We start from the raw sequence: 25,355 nt of genomic DNA on the forward strand, positions 1-25,355 counted from the left end.
TGATCTCTGTGCTGAATAGATTCCTGCAATTATCTGTAATAACAGCTCTTTTTCTTTCCTTTGTGTATCTGTTTTGTTCATAGGTTTGGATAGATGCAGCTACACAGATATGTTTCTCACTTGGAGTGGGTTTTGGTGTACTAATAGCATTTGCAAGCTACAACAAATTTAATAACAATTGTTACAGGTAGGCTATGTTGCTAGCTTTAGTTTCTTTATGTGATACGTCTAATATGTTTTGGAGTATCCAAGAGCTTGCCTATAGATTGCTAGCCACTACTTAACACCATTGGGGTCATTCTCCCTGGTGATCTTATCAGGATGCAGAATGGAATCATTCTGCGCTGATTTGGCCTCTTTTTGTTACTTGTAAAACCGATGTTACATGGCCCAGTTTAACCTCCACAGGTTCTAAAAGGACCTCCAGATTGAAGGAGAACATTTATTTGGTTGCTTCTACATGTTGATTTTGCCCTAGATCAGGAGTTGCTGGCAATCCCCCTGTTCAGTCACTGCTGCTCAAAACAGTGTACTTTATTTCATTACTGTTACGTACCATGTAGCATATATTCAAGGTATGGGATAACATGACAGAACTTTTAGTAGTTTTTAATAGTGAATTAGAGAAATTCACTATTTTGAAAATAATATTTATAATTTGAAGGTACTCCTCTGTGTCTTGGTCGATTTATCTTTCACCTTCTGACTACTGCTGTATGTTTGCCACCCTAAAGCACTATCACTGTGCGTTCTCCCTGTTTCGCAGAAAATACTTCTTATGTTATTGCATTCATATCTCTGCTATCTCCTCCTGTTTGGTCTAAGTCCCATCACTGCTTACATAACATGGCTTAATGGCCTTTTCTTGCCTCTTCAGCTGATCCACCTATCAGTTCCTGAGAATTTGACAAGCAAACACCCTCTTTGCTTGTCACACACCCTCTTTCCTATTTTAGCCTAGGAAAATAGGCTATTGGTTTAAACTACTTAATTAAACTACTTATCCAATTGGATAAGCACTTTTAAAGAGAAAAGTGCCAGTTGCTGTTATTCGTGTGGTTTGGATGGGTTGGGCTGGAGATGGGTGGGCATTCAATGAGTGAGGCGTGAAATCATGGCAGCATGTCTGACAACAGTGAAGTGTGAAATTTGGCTGGTGTAACAAATTATGTCATCAGGAGAAAGTGTTTACACAGCACTTAGCCCAAAAGGAGATTGACGAAGAGAAAAACAGGAAAAGTTGAAGGGAGGGGAAGGATTAGAGGGAGTGGGAGAACAGGGTGAGAGCAGGTGAATGCATCCAAAATATAGCTAGGGCTCGAGCACCATTTGATCATAAAAGAGAGTGGAGGTCAGAAAGTATTTTAAGTGGAAGGTTGGACATGGCTGGCCCCATGGACAAATTAATAAGTATTTCATTTATCTTTGCCAGTTATCCACTGCAATCCAGTAATTGCATTGCATGGTGTCATACACTCAAATATTTGGAATTGCTGAGTAAGTTAACATAAACAGATGGATTTAGAAGTCATGTAACATCATGGAGAGTCACATTTACATTAAAGAGTCACATTGTGTTACCCTCTGCACCACCCACAATGGCATCACTGAAACTTTATTGAAAGCACACATCATTTTTGGGCATTTTAAAATATATGTGTTAACAGAATCCCGTAGTAAGATAATAAAGATACTTCTGAAGTATCAGAACTATTGAACATAATAATCTCTATGAAAATGAATGCACGGAGCCTCTTCATTACTAAGTTAACTGCAGTATGATGACAATTAGCAACTTGGGTGTACTATCTGCATTGTCATTTATACGATCCAGTCTCACTTGAGGCTCCGTGCATTCATTTTCTTGGAGATTATTATGTTCAAAATTGTTAAATTAAATATTGACTCCAAAAGTACTTGAAACATCTTGCACAGGGACTATGTAAGGGCTAGGCAAATCTAAGTTGTGTTATTTTTCTCCACAGCAACTTTTCAAACTTTGCCAGCCATCTTTCAGGTCTCTCTAACTGAATTTACCTTCACTGCAGTCAAGACCTTGGACCATTTTGCCCTATAAAGGGAGGTGATGCTCAATGTGAATTAATATAACATTTGTGGTCATTTTATTTCTGTTTCAAATATATCAATAACACAGGCATTACCATGGTGCTGTTATTTGATTCTGGATCAGAGGTTTTCATTTGCAGTGGCTTGGAAAGGAGAAGAAGGGGATGGCCACCTAGTTTGCATACTTTTATTTTTAAGTTAACAAGGTGTTGAGCTGGATGAACACAGCAGGTCAGGCAGCATCAGAGGAGCAGGAAAGCTAACATTTTGGGTCTGGACCTTTCTTCAGAAATGGGGACAGGGAAGGGGGCTCTGAAATAAATAGAGAGAGGGGGGCGCGGTGATGGAAGCTGGATAGTGGAGCAGATAGGTGGGAGAGAAGACGGAAGGTCAAGGAGGCGGGGATGAAGCTAGTAGGTGAGTGTAGGTAGGAAGTGGGGGTGGGGGTTGGTCAGTGAGGTGGGAGGAGCGGATAGATGGGAGGGAAGACAGACAGGTCAAGGAGGCAGGGACGAGAGGGGGCTGGTCTTGGGATGAGGGCGGGGATGGGGAGATTTTGAAGTTCGTAAATTCCACATTAAGACCATTGGATTGTAGGCTTCCAAGGCGGAATATGAAGTGCTGTTCCTCCAGTTTTCGGGTGGCATCGTTGTGACACTGGAGGAGGCCCAGGATGGACATGTCATCCAGGGAGTGGGAGGGGGTGTTGAAGTGGTTCGCGACTGGGGAGGTGTTGTAGTTTGTCGCGAACCGAGTGTAGGTGCTTTGTGGAGCACCTACGCTCGGTTTGCGGCTTTGTGGAGCACCTACGCTTGGTTCAATGGGATCCAAGTTGCTTGTTTTTTAATGGCCTTCTGACAAAGCTGTGTATTGTCTGCACTGATGGACATGTTCCACACAGGTACGTCCTTTGTCTGTGAATTTTTAAACATGTCATGAGACTGTGTCTTTCCATTACCACTGCAAATTAAGTGTTACGCATCATAGAGGACCTTGAATTTCTTCCATCCCTCCGAAGATTCAAATTGTGCCTGACTCTCCTTTCTTTTTAGGGATGCAATCGTTGCCAGTTCTGTCAACTCCGTGACAAGCTTCTTCTCAGGTTTTGTTGTGTTCTCTTTCTTGGGCTATATTTCAAAGCGCCATGGAGTTGCTCTGGAGGATGTAGCCACTGGAGGTGAGGCCACGGAGCTGGTTTTGCCATCTCTGGCCCTTCATTTAATGTACCCTAAATAGCTGTGTTGCAAAAAAAAATGGGTCAGTGGACAAGAACATCACCTGCCTTTGCAGTGAATATCCGATAATGTTAATCTGCAAAAATCTGTTAATGAAATTACTTAGAACAATGTCACATTTTATGGGTGATTAAAACACTGTATCAGATTCACCAATGTTTGTTTTAAAGAACTCTAATCCAGAAACGTTGGAATTATTATACACCATTTGCCTACTTAGTTTTATATTAATACATTTGTTTTTTTTTAAAAAATGCCATCATGAAGTACAGGCCTATACTGGGTTACAGCAGCATCAGGTGTGAGTCAAGATGGTGACAGCCAGTGTACTCTTCCACTGTGGAATCTGAAACTAAACATTGAGATAAATAGAGTGCCAAAGTTAAATGATTATAAGCCCATCAATCAACCATTTACCTCAACCAGGTTCTTAATATTTTTAAAAATTATTTTGATGCTGAAGCTCCAGTACTGGCAGTGATGAATTGCCAATCACTGGCTATGACACTGAGAACTTATGTACAGAATAACTACATACATGATGTGGGACCAAAAAAAGACTTTAAAAATGCTTGTGCCACTTGCAGCTTTTAGGAAATGCTCACCCATTTTTTTTGGTTTTTGGGGTCTATAGTCTAAATTAGGTTTATAGTCTAATTCAGTCTTGAACCTGATGCTCACTTCTTTCATTTTGAAATTTATCCCTTCACAAAGCAGCGCTGGAAACAGTCAAGGAGAAGTCTAATGCCAGTGCTATTCCGTGTGATGGGAAAAGACATGGAAAATAATTTGAAAACATGAGGAAGACTATTCTGAAGTTTGTTGAGTGTTAAATAACTTCAATGTTGACAATAAAAATATGTTTTTCCTAATTTGTTTGTGCTGATTTCTTCAGAATCAGCATCAAACACTCCTCAGACAGAAAAAAGACAATGAAGCTTCTTTTACCTCAATGGAACAAAGAGAGAGATTCCATCTACTTTGCAAACAACAAAATTATTAATCCATTCATAAAGCATTACTATATTACATTAAGCACAGACAACATTCCGTATTGAATAACCTGGGCACTGTGAACACTGGAGAACCAGGCTGTTCAGATCAGACTTGTAAAGAAACCTGTTCAATTTTCTTTCCATTATATGGATAAAGAAAGATTAGGTAGTTCCTCTCCAGGAGTGCAATGTGTGACTTTTCCAGTATTCCCAGACAATCTAATATCCCAGATCATAGAGCAAGTTTAATCTCTCCTGACATCTTTCCAAATATATTTAATACTAATTTCAGAAGGCCAAACCCAACTGTACCAACTTCCAATTTCCTGTAGGAACCATCTCACTCAGGGAGGTGACAAAGATGGTCTTATGAGATCAGTAAATTAATGCAATAGGAAAAGTAACTGTGTACATACTCAATCAGAATTTGCTTCTAACTACTGGAAGTTATCTTACTTTGGTTTGTGTTCATCTGTCAGAGAACGATTTCATCCCATTTTCCTCTACGGGATTCCGGGTCAAGTTCCTCAAACTAAAGATTAGCATGCTATCTCATGTATTAGCAAGTACCCATGCAACAGTTTTAACACTTAAAAATATAAATATATATATCACAAGCTCTTATAAGTGAAAAGCTATTTATATTTTCAGAAGCTGGATTGGTCTTCATTATTTACCCAGAAGCAATTGCCACCCTTCCTGGTTCATCAATTTGGTCAGTCATCTTTTTCATCATGCTTCTGACACTGGGACTTGACAGCGCAGTGAGTGTATTCAATTGTTATATTTTGGTGGTCAATGAAACAAATAAATTGTGTTTCTAACTTGAAATTATTTCTATCTCTATAATCAGCTGCCTGTCTCTGCTATTTCATCTAGCCCTACAACTCTCCGCATTATCTGGGCTCCTCCAATTCTAGCCTGTTGAAAATCTCAAATATCAATCACTCGCCCATTAGCTGTTGTGCCTTCCCCTGCCAAAATACTAAGTTCCAGAACTTCCTTCCTAAGCTTTCCACTCATTTTCCCTCTATTCATTTCTTTACGAATGTCCTTAAAACGTAACTCTTTGTGAAGTTTTTGTTTATCTGTCCAAATCACCAGAATCATCGGTTCATAAAATAGTTATACACCGAAAAACGGTATTTGACTTCCATTAATACCATCTCTCAACAAGAGTAGATCTGCTAGTCCTTTCCCTGTAGTCCTGAAAATGTTTCCCCTTCCAGCGTTTATTCAATTTCTTTCAACTCATAGTCTTCCACATGTTGCCACCGCTTCTTTAGTCAGTTCCTTAAATCAGCATTCACACACATGCACCAATGGGAAATATTTCTCCCTGTCTATTTGGACTTCTCATGAATTTGGACACCTGTGTCAAAACTTTTTCCAAGCTTCTCTTCTGTAAGGAATGCAGCTTAGTTCTCCATTCTAGCCACATAACCAAAGTCCCTCAACCCTGGAACTATTCCCGTGATATATCCTTTGGAACCTTAATATCTTCTTTGGACTCTTGATATCAAATCTTGTTTGACAATTCCCCTGTGAAGGAATTTGGAAAGGAATGGGAAGGGGCTATTTAAATGCAATTTGTTGACGTTTTTATTTATCAATACAATGAAAGCAAACCTAGCAGTGGTGCCTGAGGGTCTGCAGCCCTGTTTTGATGTGTAGAACATAACAAATATACAAGAATAATGTAATTGAATTAAATTCAAATCCTACCTCCCAGTCAGAAAATAGTCATGCATATTGTCCGCTGAAAAGATTCAATGAACAGGTCAACAGATACTCTCTGGTAAAGGAAATTTCATCAGTTGACACGTTATCTTACGTGCAGGAAAAATCAGTTTGTTTTCATTTCCCACGGTTTTTTTTATTCAGGATATTTCAGGTTCTAGGCTTTCAGGAGGGATTTGTGACTGTTGAAAGCTTAATCACATGCTGACCACTTAGAAGATCGTAGTCAATGTCTGACCAAGATATAAAAAGCTTCTTGCCAGGAAACAGATTCATGAAATAACCACATTTTCTTTTCTTATCTGAGGCCTTGATTTGAAACTTGTGATAAGAACAATGAAGAACTTACAAGCACCAACTGTTATTAAAATTACACAGTGGGTTCCAGCATCCACACATGTGCAGTTACATATGCAAATTGTGTTATTGCTGCTCAATACTGTGTTGCTCCTCAAGCTTCACAACAACAGTATTTCAATGAGAGACATACAAATGCATGAAGTAGGATCCAACTCAGTATGGGGAGAAATTGGGCCACATGGCTCCTATTTTTATGTGCTACCTGCCTTTCGTCTGGTGGAAAATTGGTTCCAAAGTGTGCATGCATGTTCTAACAGAAAGTGCACTGTGCAGCATCTTGGTTTGAGAATCTAAAAACCACAGGTGGCATGCAGAACAAAGAGATTATGATGCAATTTAATGTGCAATACTAATCTGACACCAAAACACTATTTTTGACACAGGTTTCCAACCTGTTGCAGTCTTGCTGAACATAACAATAAATAATATGAAAACTCCCTTCTGCTGTTTTGGGAGAAACCACATAGGAGGTCAGGGAGCAGCTCTAGAGTTCACAAAAAAGTTTTTAAAAAACCAAGCAGTGAACCTTCACAGTTGACTGACTGTGAAATTACAAGCATCTGTGGAAATCTGAGTTGGGTCCAAGAAAAATAAACAGTGAAATTTCACAGCTGACCTTCGAAAAGTTCATTATGGAAACTAGTCATAGCTGGGAGTGTCAGGATTATTTAGCCTGATCAGCTAAGTGTTTGATTTAAGACTTATAAAACTGATAAATCTTAGTCTGTTTTTTCTTGTAAACTATTATAGTGAGTATGGTGAGGGGTTTTTAATGTTTAACTGAGTTCTGTCTCTTGATTAATTATTTTTAATATAAAACATAGGTATTAAGTTAAACTAGAGCAGTGTTTTTACTGCAGTAAGACTGTGCTATTTTCTGGGTCTATAAATTGTTTAAGGGGCAGAGATGGCCTTTATTAGAGTGATGTGCTCTTCCTTTTGGATGTAGGAGATTAGGCAGAATTTCAATGTTCCCGATGATTATGTCTGCAGGAAGTGTATTTGGTTCTGATTGCATGGCAGCTAGAGGCAATGAGGAATTCATAGGATCCAGGGGGTGTGATGGATGGCATTTTCAAGAAAGCAGAAAAACTGCAGATACAGTCAGGTAGCTGGGTTACCTCTAGGAAAGGTAATATAGGTAGGCAGGTAGCACAAGTCTCCTGTGACTATCTCCATCTCAAACAATTATGCTGTTTTGGAAAATCAGGGGGTGATGGATTCTCGGGTGAATGTAGCACTGACAGCAGGGTTTCTGGTACCAAGACTGGTTCCGCTGTAATGAAGGGTGTGTTAAGTTCCAAGCGGACAAATATGATAGGGACTCTCGAATCAGAGGCACAAACAGACATATCTGTGGCTGACAGCGAGATGTCAAAATGATGTGTTACCTCCCTGGTACCAGGGTCAAGGAGAGGGTGCAGAATATTCTCAAAGGTGGGAATGACCAGCAGGAGGTCATTGTACACATTGGTACTAATGACATAGGAAGAAAAAGAGGTGAAGTTCTGAGGAGAGGATATAGGAAATTAGGCAGAAGGTTAAAAGGTAGGTCCTCGAAGCTGGTAATGTTTGGATTACTCCCACTGCCTCATGCTAGTGACAGTAGGAATAGGAGGATAGAGTAAATGAATGCATGGCTGAGGAGCTGGTGCAGGGGGCAGGGATTTGCATTTTTGTATCATTGGAATCTCTTCTGGGGTAGAAGTGACCTATATACAGTCAGTTTGCAGCTGAATTGGAAGGAGACCAATATCCTGGTGGGGAGATTTTCTAGTGCTGCTTGGGAGGCTTTAAACTAGTCGGGAGATGGGTGGTGGTTGGACCCAAAGAGATATTGAGAAATGTCAGAGGCTGGTACAGTTGAGAAGAGCAGTAAGTCAAATTGTCAAGACAGGCAAAAGCAAGGCAGAGAAAGAGGTAAGACTCATAAATTAAACTGCATTTATTTCAATGTAAGATGCCTGAAAAGTAAGGCAGATGAACTCAGGGCACGATTGGGAACATGGGACTGGGATAGCATAGCTATCTTGCAAATGTTGCTCAGGGAAGTGTAGGACTGGCAGCTTAATATTCCAGGTCATAGATGCTATTGGAAGGATAGGAAGGAGGGGTGGCAAGAGAGGAGGGGGAGTGGTGATTTTAGAACACAGAGAACATAGAACAGTACAGCACAGGAATGAGCCCTTTAGCTCGATGTTGTGCCAAACATGATGCTAAATTAAACTAATCTCTTCTGCCTGTCCTTGGTCCATATCCCTCCATGCTTTGCATATTTGTGTGCATATCTAAAAGTCCCTTAAATGCCCCTATCATATCTGCCTCCAGCACCACCCATGGCAGCATGTTCAGACACCTACCGTTCTCTGTCTAAAAAGCTTGTCCCTCACATCTCCTTTGAACTTTCCCCTTTCACCTTAAATGCATGCCCCCTAGTATTAGACATTTCAACTCTGGGAAAAAGATTCTGACCGTCAACTCTATCTATGCATCTCATAATTTTACAAACTTCTTTCAAGTCTCCCCTTAGACTCCGATGCTCCAAAGAAAACAACCCCAGTTTTTCTAGCCTCTCCTTACAGCTTATACCCTCTTATCCAGGCAGCATCCTGGTAAACCTCTTCTCCACCCTCTCCAAAGCCTCCATTTCCTTCCTGTAATGCGGCGACCAGAACTGAATGCAATACTCTAAGTGCAGCCTAACCAAAGTCTTATAAAACCACAGCATGGCATCCTGACTCTTGTACTCAATGCTCTGATCAATAAAGTCAAGCTTGCCATACACCTTCTTTACCACCCCATCTACTTGTATGGCCACTCCCAGGGAGCTATGGACTTGAACCCAAGATCCCTCTGTACATCAAAACTGTTCAGAGTCCTGCCATTACCTGTATACTTTCCTTAACATTTGACCTCCCAAAGTGCAACACATATCACACTTGTGTGGATTAAACTCCATCTGCCATTTGTCCACCCATATCTGCAACTGATCTGTATCCCACTGTATTCTTTGACAACCTTCTACACTATCCACAACTGCATTGATCTTTGAATCATCTGCAAACTTACTAACCTACCCATCTACATTTTCATCCAAGTCATTTATATATATCACAAACAACAGAGGTTCCAGTATGGTTCCGTACGGAACACCACTAGTCACGGACCTCCAGCCTGAAAAGCGTTCTTCCACCACTACCCTCTGCCTTCTGAAACCCCAATTCTGGATCCACATGATCAGTCACCGTCTCATCTTCTGGATGAGCCTACCTTGAGGGACCTTGTCAAAAGCCTTACTAAAATCCATGTAGATAGCATGTACTGTTGTACCCTCATCAATCACCTTTGTTGCCTTTTTGAAAAATTCAATCAAGTTGGAAAGACATGACCTGCCCTACACAAAGCCATACTGACTGTCCCTAATTAGGCTACACTTTTCCAAATGTGTATAAACGCTATCCCTACGAATTCTCTCCAATAGCATCCCAACCACCGATGTGAGACTTAATGGTCTATAGTTTCCCAGATTATCCCTATTTCCTTTCTTGAACAAAGGAACTACTCACCAGTCCTCCAGGACCTCTCCAGTGGCTAATAAGGATACAAAGATCTTGATCAAGGCCCCAGCAATCTCCTCTCTTGCCTGTCTCAATAACCTGGGGTATATACCATCAGGCTCTGGAGACCTATCCACCAGTAATCTAATGTTTGTTGCTTACCATTCCTTGGCACTGAGGTCTTCCCCAATCCACTGTTCAGCTGTGATGACTGAGCCAACTTCTCCCAGAATGCTCCTCAGTGATGTCTCTCTGTCACCCTGGATTTGGTTAGGGATAACATTACAGCTGAACTTAGGGAGGATATTCCTGGGACTACGTACAGTGAAGTTGTTTGGGTGGAACTGAGACATGAGAAATGGATTATTACCTTATTGGCATTGTACTATAGGCCCCCCGAATAGTCAGTGGGAAGTTGAGGAGCAAATTTGTAAGGTCATCTTAGATGTCTGTAAGAATGATAGGGTTGTAATGATAGAGGATTTTAACTTTCCAAACATAGGCTGGAACTGCCATAGTGTTAAGGGCTTGGATAGACAGGAATTTGTTAAGTGTGTACAAGAAAAATTTCTTATTCAGAATGTAGATGCACCTATTAGAGAAGGAGCAAAACCTGACCTTCCCTTGGGAAATAAGGCAAGGCAAATGATGGAGGTGTCAGTGGGGGTGCACTTTGGGGGCCAGTGATTATAATTCTATTAATTTTAAAGTAATTATGGAAAAGGATTGACCTGATCTAAAAGTTAAAATTCTGAATTGTAATAAGGCTAATATTGATGGTATTAGGCAAGAACTTTCAAAAGTTGATTGGGAACAGGCTATTCACATGTAAAGGGATGGTTGGAAATTGGGAAGCCTTCAAAAATGAGATAACGAGAGTCCAGAGACAGTATGTTCCTGTTAGGGTGAAGGACAAGGCTGGTGGGTGCAGGGAGCCCTGGATGACTAGAGAAATTGAGGCTCTGGTCAAAAAAGAGACGGAAGCATATGTCAAGTAAAGATAACTGGGATCAAGTGAATCTCTAGAGGAGTATAAAGACATTCAGAGTATACTGAAGAGAGATATCAGGAGGGCAGAAAGGGGACCAGAGATAGCTTTGGCAAATAGGGTTAAGGAGAATCCAAAGAGATTCTACAAATACATTGAGGACATGAGAGTATCTAGGGAGAGAATAGGACCCCTTAAAGATCAACAAGGCTATTTAGGTGTGGAACTGCTGGAGATTGGTGAGATATTAAACATCAGTATTTACTGTGGAGAAAAATATCAAAGCAAGAGAACTTGGAGAAATAAATAGTGATATCTTGCAAAGTGTCTATATTACAGAAGACGAGGTGCTGGACGTCTTAAAATGCATAAAAGTGAATAAATCCCTGGTACCTGATCAGGTGTTTCTCACAACTTTGTGGGAAGCTAGGGAAGTGATTGCTGGGCCCCTTGCTGAGATAGTTGTATCATCGATAGCCATCCGTGAGGTGCCAGAAGACTGGAGGGCAGCTAATATGGTCCTATTATTTAAGAAACGTGGCAAGGAAAAGCCAGGGAAATATGGATCAGTGATTCTGATGTCAGTGGTAGGTAAATTATTAGAGGGGATTTTGAGAGACAGGATTTACATATATTTGGAAAGGCAAGGACTGATTAGGGATAGTCAATATGACTGTGCATGGGAAATCGTGTCTTACTAACTGGGTTGAGTTTTTGAAGAAGTGATAAAGAAGATTGATTAAGATAGAGCAGTGGACATTTTCTGTATAGACTTCAGAGAGGCGTTTGACAAGGTTCCGCGTGGGAGATTGGTTAGCAATAATAGATCACATGGAAACCAGGAAGAGCTAACCATTTGGATACAAAATTGGCTTTAAGATAGGAGACAAAGGATGGTGGTAGAGGGTTGTTTTCCTTGTAGAGAGCAGTGTATTGGGAGTCTGCACTCTGCTGCAATTGGAACTTGGAGGCTGAAGTCGCAACCCCTGTTGCAACTGTGAGCAGTTGGATCTGGTTGAGGCCTAGAACCTGGAGCCTCTGGTGCTGCAGCCTGCCTGCCTGCCTGGAGGGATATGAGCCTGGAATTCTCCATTCAGCTGCCTTTGGAAGCCTGGTGGCCTGCATTTCTCCTTGGTGAGGTGATGACTGCTGTAATAACACCTGCTGCACCGGGGAGAAGCTGCTGTGAATTGGGGCCTAGAGCTTGGGACCTCAGGTGCTACAGTTGGCCTGCTTGTTTGGAAGGACCCAAACTTAGGACTTGCTGCTGCTGCCCTGAGAAGTGTTGTAGCTTGCACTCCTGTTTAGCTGGTGTCGAGGAGGCTTGTTTATGGACCCCGGACTACTACTTCAATCTGGGGATTCAGGCCTGGGCATTAATTGCTTGAGGCCTGAACACTTGCTGTGAGTGACTCGGTTCTGGAACTGTTCAGAGCCTGGGCCATCTCCCTATTATTATCTTATGAATGCAGCCTCTTTGAAGCCAGTGACTATTGCCTGTGGGCATCGGAAACTATTGTTTTGGACCTATGGATTGGGAGTCAGGTCAGGACACAGCCGCCTGAGGCAACGGACTGGCAAGCGAGGCCTCATGGACTGTCAGTTTCCTTTACCTACTATTTGTGTGAGGGGAGGTGTTGGTCCTGATTTGAGAGGAGGATGGGGACTGTGGGTGCTCTAAAACAACTTCTGAGGTGGGGCTCAGTTGGTCCTACAAGCAGTGATTGTATCCTCTGCGTCCCCCCACACCGGGGGGAGGGGGGGGAGGGGGCAGCGAGCGGGGTGGCAGCCTCGTCACCCTTTACGCATTTAATGACATGGCCATTGAGGCATACACAGCAGCATTGGTTGGGGTAGTCGGTATTGCCACCATTGTTGCTGCATCAAAGATATATGGGAAGACAGTGTTCGTCTAGAAGACTGAGTGTGTGGTGCACCTCACTTTGGAGAAGGGGCTTACTGTCGATGGGGTGTTCTTCCCGGTCAACCCTCTGGAAGTAGTTTCTCCAGAGGGTCATTTTATCAAACGTCCTATCCTTTGTTCCATCTGAGTTCCTCCTCCCCCACCTCCGCCAGCTTGGGAAAATGAGGTTGGGCGTGATGCCGCTACTGCTCAGTGTGAAGGAGGCCATTTGAGACACGTTAACTACTTCCAGTGACAGGTTTTCATTTGCCTGGCCAGGGAGGCGGTCACAGAGGGCACCTTCGTGCTTGAGCACGAGAGTGCTGCTTACCGGGTGCTCTGGTTGGCAGAGGGTGTGCGGTGTCATGCCTGCAACTCCAGACAGATTGCACTGCCTCGAAGGCTATTGCTAATACCCAAGAGGCTGCAGCTGGCATCATTACCCCTCCCCTCGTGCCCCCCCACCTCAACTCCCACAGGAGGGAGCTACCTCACTTATGGACACCAGTGGGGTGGGAGCAGAGCATCTGCAGGGACAGAAAGCCTGGATGAAGACTAAGCATTTTGGGGCATCCTCCCAGGAGGATTTCCCATGTAACCCTGAGGCCATCAGACCCCAGCCTGGGGAGGGATCCCTCGTGAAGGATAGCAGTTCTGGGCCCATCGGGAAGGCACAGGATTTGAAGCCCAGCCTGGCAGCCGTCAATGATAAAGTACCAGTGAACAGGTGTTGCCCCCAGTTTCCCCTGGTCCCCTGTGTGCCCAAAATCTGTGAGGGACAATGAAAAAGGGAGGATATTTGAGGGGGATGGAGGGCATCAAGACAGTGGAGAGATGGATGTGCCACTCCTCGGGGTCAGAAGGACAGGGGGAGTCCAGTGGTAGCAACACCTCCCCCGGAGATGAGGGAATAGCATGCCCCAGAAATCCCTCTCCCCCCTCGCCAGGGGAGGGGGACACAAACCCACTCCTGCAGTCCACTGCAACTGGACCAGGCACCCCAGAGGCTGCGCTGGGCGTGGCCACTGAGGTTTTGCCCACGCCACAAGACCTGGAAGGCCTTGAGGTGCTGCCTGTGCTAGCTGGGGACTGTAGTGGTGATAATTACCCTGAGGGCATCCTGGAAGGCAACGATGAAAGAGCAGGCCTCCTCGCTTCCTCCCAGGCTTTTACATCGGGCACCTCCGCCCTTACTGGGGATCTTTCCCCAGATACGGAGGATGACCCGGTGCCAGGAGCGGAGCAGGTTTCCGAACCACTCTCACCTCGGGGGCATGACCTTTTAGTCTACATTTTATTTAAGTCTGAAATAATCCGAGACTTGAAGGTCCCTGCAAAGGATCCTCCTGCTGTTGAACTTGGGGATAAGATCAAGGCAGGGGTGTGCCCAACCAGTAACTCCGGACTACCCCTTGCAGGCAAAGTGAGGAAGGTGTCAGGGGTCAGAAGAGGAGGACTGGGATTGGTTGTGAGAACTGCCGAGTTAGATGAGGGGGTGAGCGACGTGGTGCTCACGGACAAGGTCCCCCACATCACCATTGGGGATCTCCAAGACTTTTTGCAAGTAGTGCTTGGTCGGTGAGACAGATTCCGGTTGGCTATGGACCATTGGAATTCTCTACCGCATCTGATCATGTCTGTACGGCAGCTATTGACAGCCCTGGGAAGGGACAAGAACACAAAGCGGCAGTGCCAGGGATTGCTTTGCAGCATCGTCAAAGAGTTCCTCCATAGCTAGCTTCAATGCCAACGGCAGTGGGAAGGCCTGGCGCAGATTTTGTATCCTCTTGCTCCTCAGGGAACGAAAGTACGCAGTGAGCCTCCTGCAAGAAACGCATACCGTTTCAGGAGATGAAGCGACGTGGCTTCTGGTGTGGTGTGGAAGGTCTTCATGAGTCACCTGGCCTCCAATTCTGGCAGAATGGCTATCTTGTTGGCCCACTTTTTTCAGCCAGAGATCTTGAGGGTCAAGGAGCAAGTGCCAGGCCATCTACTGCAACTCACGGTTCATTTTGGAGGCACGGTGCTTCACTTCATGATTATACACACACCTTAGATGGGACTAAGACGTTCTTCTTCCAGTAAGTGTCTACTCTCCATAGCTTCATCAGAGAGGACAAACTGTTCTGAGAAAGGGTCACCGGACTCGAAATGTTAACTCTGTTTTTTCCCTTCACAGATGCTGCCAGACCTGCTGAGCTTTTCCAGCAACTTTGTTTTTGTTCCTGACTATTATAGGGCTATCTTCTCTCTGGATCCATCCAGCGAGGAAGCTGAAAGAGTTCTGTGGGAGGACCTGCTGCAGGTCAGCCCCGAGTGTGTCAAGAGGCTCGACGCCCCTCTGAGATTGGAGGAGCCAGGTGCCCTCAACCGTCTTTCTAGGGGCAACTCCCTGGGGCTGGATGGGCTGACCATGGAGTTCTTCAGGGCATTCTAGGACATCTTGAGGGGGCGACTATGCGCGAGTCCTGGAGAAATGTATCACGAATGGAGTGATGCCCCTTTCTTGGCACAGGGCTGTCATCACTCTGTTGTCTAAGAAGGGGAAAACTAATAGAATTATGTTCACTGGCCCCAAATTGCACCCCCACTGACACCTCAGTCACCTGCCCTGCTTTATTTCCCAACAGTAGGTCAAGTTTTGTACCTTCTCTAGTAGGTAGATCCACATATTGAATCAGAAAATTTTCTTGTACAAATTCCCCTCCATCCAAGCCCTTAACACTTTTGCATTCCCAGTCTATGTTTGGAACGTTAAAATCCCCTACCATAACCACCCTATTATTTTTACAGATAATTGAGATCTCCTTACAAATTTGTTTCTCAATTTCCCTCTGACAATTGGGGTGTCTATAGTACAACCCCAATAATGTGATCACCCCTTCCTTATTTCTCAGTTCTACCCAAATAACTTTCCTGATGTATTCCCAGGAATATCCTCCCTAAATACAGCTGTAATGTTATCCCTAAACAAAAGCACCACTTCCCCTCCTCTCTTGTTCCCCACCCACCAACCTTGCTCCTTCTTCTACCATCTATACCCTTGAACATTAAGCTGCCAGTCCTGTCCATTCCAGAGTCATGTTTCTGTAAGTGGTGTGATATCCCAGTCCCATGTCTCATCATGCCCTGAGCTCATCTGCCTTACCTGTTAGGCCTCTTGCATTGAAAAAAATGCAGTTTAATTTATCAGTCTTACCTGTTCTCTACTTTGTTCCTGCTTCCCCTGGCTGTTTGACTTGCTCCTTTTCCCAACTGTACCAGTCTCAGGCTGATCTCTTTCTTTACTATCTCCCTTGGGTTCCACCCCAATCCCCTATTACTGGTTTAAATCCTCCCAGGCAGCTCTAGCAAATCTCCCCCCAGTATATTAATCCCCTTCCAATTTAAGTGCAATCCATCCTTCTTATACAGGTCACTTCTACCCAAGCAGACATTCCAATAATCCAGAAATGTGAGTCCTTCTCCCCTGCACCAGCTCCTCAGCCACGCATTCATCTGCTCTATGCTCCTACTCCTACTCTCACTAGGTCATGGCTCTGGGAGTAATCCAGATTTTACTATCCGCGAGGACCTACTATTTAAATTCCTGCCTAACTTCTTATATTCTTTCCTCAGAATCTCGTCCTTTTCTCTTCCTATGTCGTTAGTTCCAATATGTACAATGACCTCCTGCTGGTCCCGCTCGCATTCGAGAATATTCTGCACCCTCGCCCAGATATCTTTGATCCTGGCTCCAGGGAGGCAACGCACCATTCTGACGTCTCACTGTCGGCCGCAGAATCATCTGTCTGTGCCTCTGACTAAAGATTCCCCTATCACAATTGATCACTTGGAACCTGGTGTACCCCTCATTACATTAGAGCCAGTCTCAGTACCAGAAACCTGGCTGCCACTGCTATATTCCCCTGAGAGTCCATCACCCCGCTATGTTTTCTAGAACACCATACTTGAGACCCCAACAGCAACTGCTGAAAGCTAAACTAAAGATCCTGGTTCTGTGGGATTTTGACCACATCCATTCAAGCTGCGTCTGTTGTTCCAACTTTCCAACTGGGCCTCTCAAGCTGTTTACTGGCTCTGCAGCTCTGTCTTAAAATCTCTCTTTTAACGAAAAAGAGGACAAAATAACCTCTTATCTATAGTATCATCACACATGCAAGGTTTCAGTAAAGATTTAGAAGAATGTTGCCAGGGTTAGAGGATTTAAGCTATAGGGATATGCTGAATAGACTGAGGCTATTTTGTTTGGAGCATTGGGGGCTGAGGGCTGACTATATAGAGGTTTATAACATCATGAGGAACATGGATAGGATGAATAACCTAGGTCTTTTTCCCAGGGGAGTTCAAAAGTAGAGAGCATAGATTTAAGGTGAGAGAGGAAAGATTTAAAAGGGACATAAGAGGCAACTTTTTCATGCAGAGGATGGTGCATATATGGAATGAATTGCTAGAGAAAGTGGTTGAGGCATTTAAATGGTATCTGGATGGGAACATGAATAAGATGGGTTTACAAGGCTGGCAAGTGGGACTAGATTTATTTAGGTTATCTGGTTAGCATGGACGAGTCGGACCAAAGCGTCTGTTTCCACGCTGTAAAACTCAATGACTCTATGATGCTATTGAGAGGAATCATGATTTTTTTTCAAAATCCTTTCTTGGAATGCAGGTGTCATAGGTTAGGCGAGTAGTTATTATCCATCCTACATTTCCATTGAAAAGGTCATCTTGAGTCACCTGCCAGAATCGCTGAAGCCTACTGGAGATATGTGCACCCACTGCGCTGTTAGGGAGGGAGTTCCAGGATCTTGACTGCTAACAGTCAAGAAATGGTGATATAGTCCAAATCAAGATTTCATCTGACTTGAAGGGTAACTTTTTCACTTTAACATGGTGTCCCCATGTATCAGATGCTTTTATTTTTCTAGGTGGTAGAAGTTGTGGGTTTGGAAGGTGCCGTTGAACAACTTTGGTAAATTATTGCAATGCATCTTATATGCTGCGACTATATGGTGATAGTGGCAGAAGAGAACATTTAAGGTGGTGGATGAGGCTAATTTATCCTGGGTGATGTCAAGCTTCTTGAACCTTGTTGGAGCTGCACTCGTACAGGCAAGTGGAATGTATTCTACCACAAACCTGACTAATGCCGCATACATGGTAAACAAGCTTTGAGGAACCAGGACATGAGTTAGTTGCTGTAGAATTCCTAACCTCTGACTTCTTGTAGCTAAACTTGTATGGCTTCCAGTTCAGTTTCTAGTCAATGGTAACTGCCAAGTGGGGAATTCAGTGATCGTAATACCACTAAGTGTCAAGGGGAGATTGTTAGATTTACTCTTGTGGGAGATGATTATTGCTTGGCAGTTGTGTGGTGCAAATGTTACTTGCTGCTTAACCACTCGGCCTGGATGTTGTCTAGATCCTGCTGCCTATGGACATGGAGTGCTTCAATTCTGAGGAATCAGAAATGGTGCTGAACATAGCACAATCATCAAAGTACCTTCCCACTTCTGATCTTATGATGGACGGAAGGTTTTCATACTGTCCTGAGGAACTCCTGCAGCAATATGGTGAGACTGAGATGATTGAATCTCTAATATTCACAACCATCTTCACTTGTACTAAGAATAACTCAAACCAGTGAAGAGATTTCCCCTAATTCCCATTAAGGTCAGATTTGCTGGGACTGTTTGATATCCAATTCAATCAAATACTGCCTTGAATATAAAGTCAGTCACCCTGTCTTCTGAAAGACAGCTGTTTTGTCCCTGTTTCAGAAGATTGTGATGAAGTCAGGAACTAAGTGGACCTGGTGGAATGTAAAATGAGAATTAGTGAGCAGGTTGTTGCTGCTTCAAAGCATTGTTGCCTGGTTTAGTTAGCTCAGTTGGCTGAATAACTGGTTTGCAATGTGGAGTGAATAAAACAGTGTGGGTTCAATTCCAATACCGGCTGGGCTTACCATGAAGGACTCTCACTTGAGGTGTGATGACCTTTGGGTTAAGCCACCACTAGTCTGCTCTCTATATTGAGAGAGCAGCCCTATGCTCTACATAGTAGGACTATGGAGATTTCATTGTATAACGTAATGATTTTTAAAAAGTTAATATTGAATCTGCACTAAGCTATCACCAGTCTGATGACGACATACCATTTTTGGTGCAGAATTGAGAAGTCTTATGTAAAGTCCTGTTGGAGACACAAGTCTCCTCTCTGACTCCTGATAGCTTTAAGTAATTATGCCTAACATGTCAAGGTAAATTATATCAATTGCCATCATGCTGTCTCTTGTTATTAAGACAAGTGCCTCTTCTTGTTAACATTTACCGTAGGTTTATTATCTACCATTAATAATTTGATAAGTTCTTAAACACAACACAGGAAGGAGGATTGGTGACAGCACACTATTCCAACTACAAACTGCCAGTGGTAGCTCAGAGACCAATAGGTCAGATATCACGGAAGACGTCAGCTTTTCTTTGTTGACAGGTTATAGCTGGACAGTTTTCCACATTGTCAGATAGATATGGAAAAATAGGAGCAGGTGTAGGCCTTTTGGCCCTTCACACCTGCTCTGCCCTTCATTCTGTGATCCTATGTAATCATGCAACTCAATAAGCCTGTTCCCAGTTTTCCCCCAATGTCCTTTGATCCCTTTAACCCTAAGTGCTATATTCAACTCCTTCTTGAAATGGTACAATGTTTTAGCCTAGACTGCTTTCTGTGGTAGCCAACTCCACAGGCTCATCACTCTGAGTGAAGTAATTTCTCCCCATCTCAGTGCTAAATGGCTTATCCCATAGTCTTAGACTGTGAGCCCTGGTTTCAGACTCACTTGTTATTGGGAACACCCTTCCTACATCTACTGTGTCTAATCTTGCTAGCACTGGACCAGCTGAATAGCACAGTTCGTTTTGAAAATTCTGTCATCAGTACTATTGCCATGATGTTGTCAGGGTCCGTAGCCTTGACAGTATCCAGTGCCTTTAACTTCTTCTAGATATCATGTAGAGTTAATCAAATTGGTTGAAGGCTGGCATCTATCCTGCAGATTTCAGGAGGTAGGCTGAGATGAATCATCCTCTGAGCATTTCTGGCTAAAGAAAGAGGCAAGTGCTTCTGTCTCTCTTTTGCACTGATGTGTTGGACCCCCTCATGACTGAGGGTGGAGATACTTGTGAAGCCTCCTACTGCAGTTAGTTGTTCAATTATCCACCCCATTCACAAATGGATGTGACAGAGTTCAGGTCTGATAAGTTGGTTATTGGATCTTTCTTTTACAGATTAGCTGCTAGATTTTCTCTTCATGCTAGTATTATAGTAATTTTCTGGAGTTGTCTTCTACTTGGTAGAAGCTTTTATATTTTACAGGGAATCATCTGAAGTACTTTCTGTTCATTTAATAGCTTCTGTTCAAACAAGTTGCTTACAGACATGGGTAATCTGGTAGATCTTCCTCCTGGTATTGAGCAAAACTGGAAGAATGAAGTGAAACCACAGAGTCAGAGAAGCTGCTAGAAGAGAGCAGAATAGCAGAATGAAAAAGGCTCTCAGCTGTAAACAGTATCAATGTAAAGTTTTTAGGGAGCAATTTTCCAGACTTGATTTAAGATAGGACCATACCTTGAAATGTGTTTGCTCCACTGAAGAAATCTGTCAACTGCTTATAATCAAAACTACAATATCAAAGTAGAACAAGGACAGCACAGTGCATGGCAGTCAAGTATACCTTGACTCTTAAATTTTATGCATTTGGCTCTTTCTAGACTGCCGCTGAAGATACAAGCAACAGCTCACAGTTTGCTGTATGCTGCTGCATAATGAATTCACTGAAACGCCATACACAGGGCAGAAAAGGTGAGGGCATTCATCTACACCGAAACACTTACTCCATCTTTCCAATCCTACTTGAACACATCATTCCTCGCACCAACTTACTTTACTCATCTCCTTTCTGTCTATGTCCTTCCTCACATCTGTCTATCCAACTATCACTGACATTCATCCTCATGTTTAAGGAATATCACATCACTTCCTTGTACTTACACTGAACAAATATTCTGAATCCATCTATTTAAATCATGCCAGTGTCATTAATAGATCTATTCTTTGCTTCCGTTCAGGGAAAGACAGTACAGGATATGAGGGAGAGATAGAGAAGCAGAAGTGCCTCTTCAGCCAAGCTTCAACTGACAGATATAGAGAAGGAGGCTTGACCATCAGAAATAAGGATGCCCCTCCTGGTGACAGAATATTAGATCATTACATGCATGCAACATGCATCTTGATATTGATGATGTTAGCAGTGAGCCAAATTTGATCAGGTGGATAATGATCACATGAAACATTTTTACTGCAGCAGCTTTCATTCATGGATTTATTCTCCCAGAGGACCTTCAAAAATCCAGCACAAGATTGAAGTGGGAGGATGACAACAACTCCTCAGAGGATATCACTCACTCAGATTGCACCATCACAGGACTCATACAGACCATATACCAACTCAGATACTCAGTTTGTTTGAACCAGTAAGGAATGCAGTTTGGTTTTTGCTTTGTGTCTCACTGGTTACACATGAACAAGAGCAGGTGATGGAAACAGTGAGCGATGGACAGTCATGTTAGAGGCCCAGGATTCGTAGGTTTTGCTGAATATCAAAAGCCAACAATGAAGAGAATACACCTGAAGTAGTAGTATAGAACGTGTGATGTACTGGCAGGCTTTCCAATTGTCTTTGACTGCATAGCTGCAGGTAGATTGCAGGAGTTGCACTCAGGCATCGATGGGGCATGATGTAACAGAGTTTTGCAATGTTATCTTAATCCATGGACTGAATGTCACGTAATGCTCCAGGCAGGCGGTCAATAAAATGAGTGCATACATGCCATCATGTTATGATCAGGGATAGCAAGCCAAATCAAATCAACCTTACTATTACTAGATTTGCAACACAGTGACATGAAAATATTCAATGACACTCAAAACTGCCTAATTGTTCTTAATTAGACATTTAAGAATAACAGATCTTAGACATCAGGTTTATAACTTAAATAAAAATGAACAATTTATTCATAATATTGTATCTATATAATGACAAAGCTAAGCAACAAGGTAATCTAATTAATCTTGATTTTGACCCAGTCTTCTTTGACCATAACTTCCACTCACACATGGACAGACAGACAGATAGCCACAGTTAAAACATAACTTAAAAACAAAATAAAAGATTGTAATTTGCCAGTTCAGTTAAACAGTTTCAAGCAATGGATGCCAAGCTGTCATGCAATCCTTGGATAACAGTTGTACCCAAGCACATAACTGTATATATAATTTGAAGTCACCGGTGAAAGTGAACAGTTCAGTAAACTCCCAGGAGTATTTACTTATTTCCTACAGATTGAATGTTCTGAGAAAAGAATATCAACAATTCTTTAACTGGATAGAAAACTAGAGAGTGTAAAACATAACAGCCAGTTTGAAACCTTCCAACATCATCATGCACCTGCCAAAACCAGTCAGAACTGGTTTTCTTCCTTTTTTTTAATCAACATTCTCTGTAGTTAGCAGGTTAGTACCAGTCCTCCTTTGATTGACCAACTCAACATCCAACCAGCTGGCAGCCTTGGGCATGGCAATACATCTTGTCAAATTTTCCACAGTGTTCCTTAGATTAGTGATTATGTTGCATGATCATCCAGGCCAGTCACCAAAAGCAAATAAATGTTTTTTTTTCTTTTCTAAAACATGCAGCTGTTCAAAGTTAGTTTCAACTAACCCTAACTTCAATTCACAGTTCCACCAAAGAAATTGAGAAAAAATAAGAGAAATATAGTGGGGATCTCTACACTCATCAATAGCTTGGACACTGCGGATTCTAAGCATGATTCTTGAAATCCTAGCCATAGCCTATCAGAGCCTCACTTACATGCAGTAAAGTGCTCTCCAGCTCAATGCTTGCAGGCTTGGACGTGAGAGGGAAGAAGGTGAAAAGACACACGGAAGATGAGCTCTGGTCACAGCACTTCCAATTATCTCGCTTCCACTACCACGTCCTCCAACCTCCATTGCCACTCGTCTCTTGCCTCACAGTTGAGCAGTCTCTGGCAGGATACTCATGATAATGAAATGACAGCAATTAGCCAAGAGCAGCTGCAGCTACTAGAACAGGGATGCACTATGATTGTTTCTACTTCTACTAAAGCCACCGGCATTGCACCAAATAGAAATGCTCAGAGATAGAAGAGTAAATATTTGTAAATAGTGTTAGATAGTTAATATTTCTATGACCCAAAAATTAAACTGCCTTCTCCAGCATCCTAGACTGCTGCTCAATCACCTCTAGCATCCCTGTAGTCACTATGCAAGCAGAGAGGATGCAATATTTATCATTTCACCTCCTCCCTTCTCATCATTCCAAGCTTCTAAACACACTTTCCAATTGAAACTGACTTATTGATATTTCATTCAATTTAGTGTATTGCATTCATTAAGGATTAGTTGTTCAGGTGGCTGTTTAGCTGGTTTGTGGTGTGAGAGTTTCACCAACATCATGGGTTCAATTCCTGTACTAGTGTGTGATTACCATGAAAGTCCTATCTTTGCAACCTCACCCCTCACTTGAGGCATGGTGACTGTCAGGTTAAACACATCACGTGATGAGCAAGAAGGACAATGATGACTTTATCTTTTATCATATTCATTGTTCAGAGTATGAGCTTCCCTACATTGGGAGACCAAATGTAGCCTGGGTGACTGCCATGTGAGAGTCTTAAGTTTGGTTCACAAGCATGAACTTGAACCTATAGTTGCTCATGATTTTCACTCTCTATATTCCTTCTATGTTGACCTTTCTGTCTGTTTCATGCTTTCTAGTAAAGCTGAACTCAAGCTCATGTAACAGCACCTCATTTTTTGACTTGGCATTCTCCAGACTCCTGGACTCAACATCGAGTTCAAAAACTTTAAATCATAAATTTAGATCAGGCTCCATCCTGTTCAATGACGTTGTCTCTCCTTTTTTGTTTGTTTTTGCTGGATTGGTCTTGTTTCTTCCTTTGTCCTTTCATGCTACATTCAGGTGGTTATTATGGAACCATTCACATGTCATTTGGAATCAACCTTTGTCTCTTTGCCATAGTCTCTTTAGCAGTTGCACCTTTTCTTTTTGATACTTAATCTCCACTGCCCGCCAGCTTATCACAGATCTCCCCTCTTGTGCTCCCCACCAGTTCCTTTCCTCTTTCTAATGGCTTTAAGACACGGACATTTGTATTACTTTCAGTTGAAAGGTCATCAGCATAAAGCAACAAGTCTGTTTCTTTTCTTAGAGGCTGCCCAACTTGCCAGGATTTTCCAGCATATTTTGTTTTTTTTTCTCAGATTTCCAGCATTTGTTGTATTTTGTGGTTGTGTTAAACTGAAACTTTTCTGTTTTTGGTTCTTGCCCATTTTTGGTTGTAGTCTGGAACATGACTTTTTCATTTGTAATGAATGGTAAGACAAGAATTGACAGCAAGTAATGAGTAGCTGAGAAAGAGAAAGTTGTATGTTTGCATTAATTGCTTTATGTTGGGAGAAGTTGAGGGACAGGTGATGTGGTTATTGGTTGAGACTGTCAGATCAGTGCAGTGGTGAAATCCAAAGGAACCTCACAATAATGAGGGCATCCCATGCATTTGGGGTAGCAATATTGCTAACCTTGGCAACATCATATTCTGCCTCCTCCTGCTCTAGCAATCATCTGAAGAAGCTCTGTGTCATGTTTATCCCTCTGATCTAAACCTCACTGTTGGAAAATGCTGTGCAGAGTGCAGTACATTCTGGAAACCTTCATTGCTGCAAACTGAATGGTGCTTCCAGTTCTGCCTGGGCACTTAAATTGCATCTTCTGCATGTTGATGGCTTGTTTAATGATGCATCTATCGTTCTGACATTCATTCACTCCTGGGCTTCATTCATTAGGTTGTTCATGGATGCTATTTCCATTTTTTTAAATGGGTACCCCTTGTCTCCAAACAGCCAATCATTCTGTGCAGTGAGATTGAGGAGGGTGGACTGCTGCAAGACAAAAGAATTGTAGCAGCTAAACAGCCACCATTGGTAAAGTTGGCATTATTGCCATTCCACCATGCAAAACAAGCCATTGTGCGTTAATGTGCTTGTATGATTGCATGTTCCTGCAAATGCTACTGGCAGAGCACAGGAAGAAGCCTGGGGCGAATAATTTGAGGGTGATTATGACTTTGACAATCACTGGTGAAGCCTGGCCACCACGTTGGCAAAAGCTCTCATTCTGGCCATGACTCTGTAATGGCTGCCAGATCGTATTATTTTTCTTGACTTGTACTTCTAGTTCATCTGTTGCATTTTAAATCCTTCATGCATTCACATAGAGTCTTTAAATGTATTTGTTAAATAACTTCTGTAACCTGTAGCCCTATATGTTAGTTTACCCTTAGATTTTTCTATCTTTCCCAGTTATGATCTGTTTATTGTTTCCCATATTAA

General features: G+C 42.7%; 1 protein-coding gene across 1 annotated transcript in view; it reads left to right on the top strand.

The window, feature by feature from the left end:
* Positions 1 to 25,355, top strand: part of LOC109935564 (sodium-dependent dopamine transporter-like) — a 109,221-nt gene that overhangs the window by 57,423 nt on the left and 26,443 nt on the right. Inside the window, exons 6-8 of the mRNA XM_048608668.1 lie at positions 84 to 187; positions 3,120 to 3,244; positions 4,949 to 5,061. Coding sequence (XP_048464625.1) covers positions 84 to 187; positions 3,120 to 3,244; positions 4,949 to 5,061 — 342 coding nt within the window. The remainder of the gene's footprint in view (positions 1 to 83; positions 188 to 3,119; positions 3,245 to 4,948; positions 5,062 to 25,355) is intronic.

Source organism: Rhincodon typus, chromosome 2 (assembly GCF_021869965.1).
Source record: "Rhincodon typus isolate 14 chromosome 2, sRhiTyp1.1, whole genome shotgun sequence".
NCBI lineage: Eukaryota > Metazoa > Chordata > Chondrichthyes > Orectolobiformes > Rhincodontidae > Rhincodon > Rhincodon typus.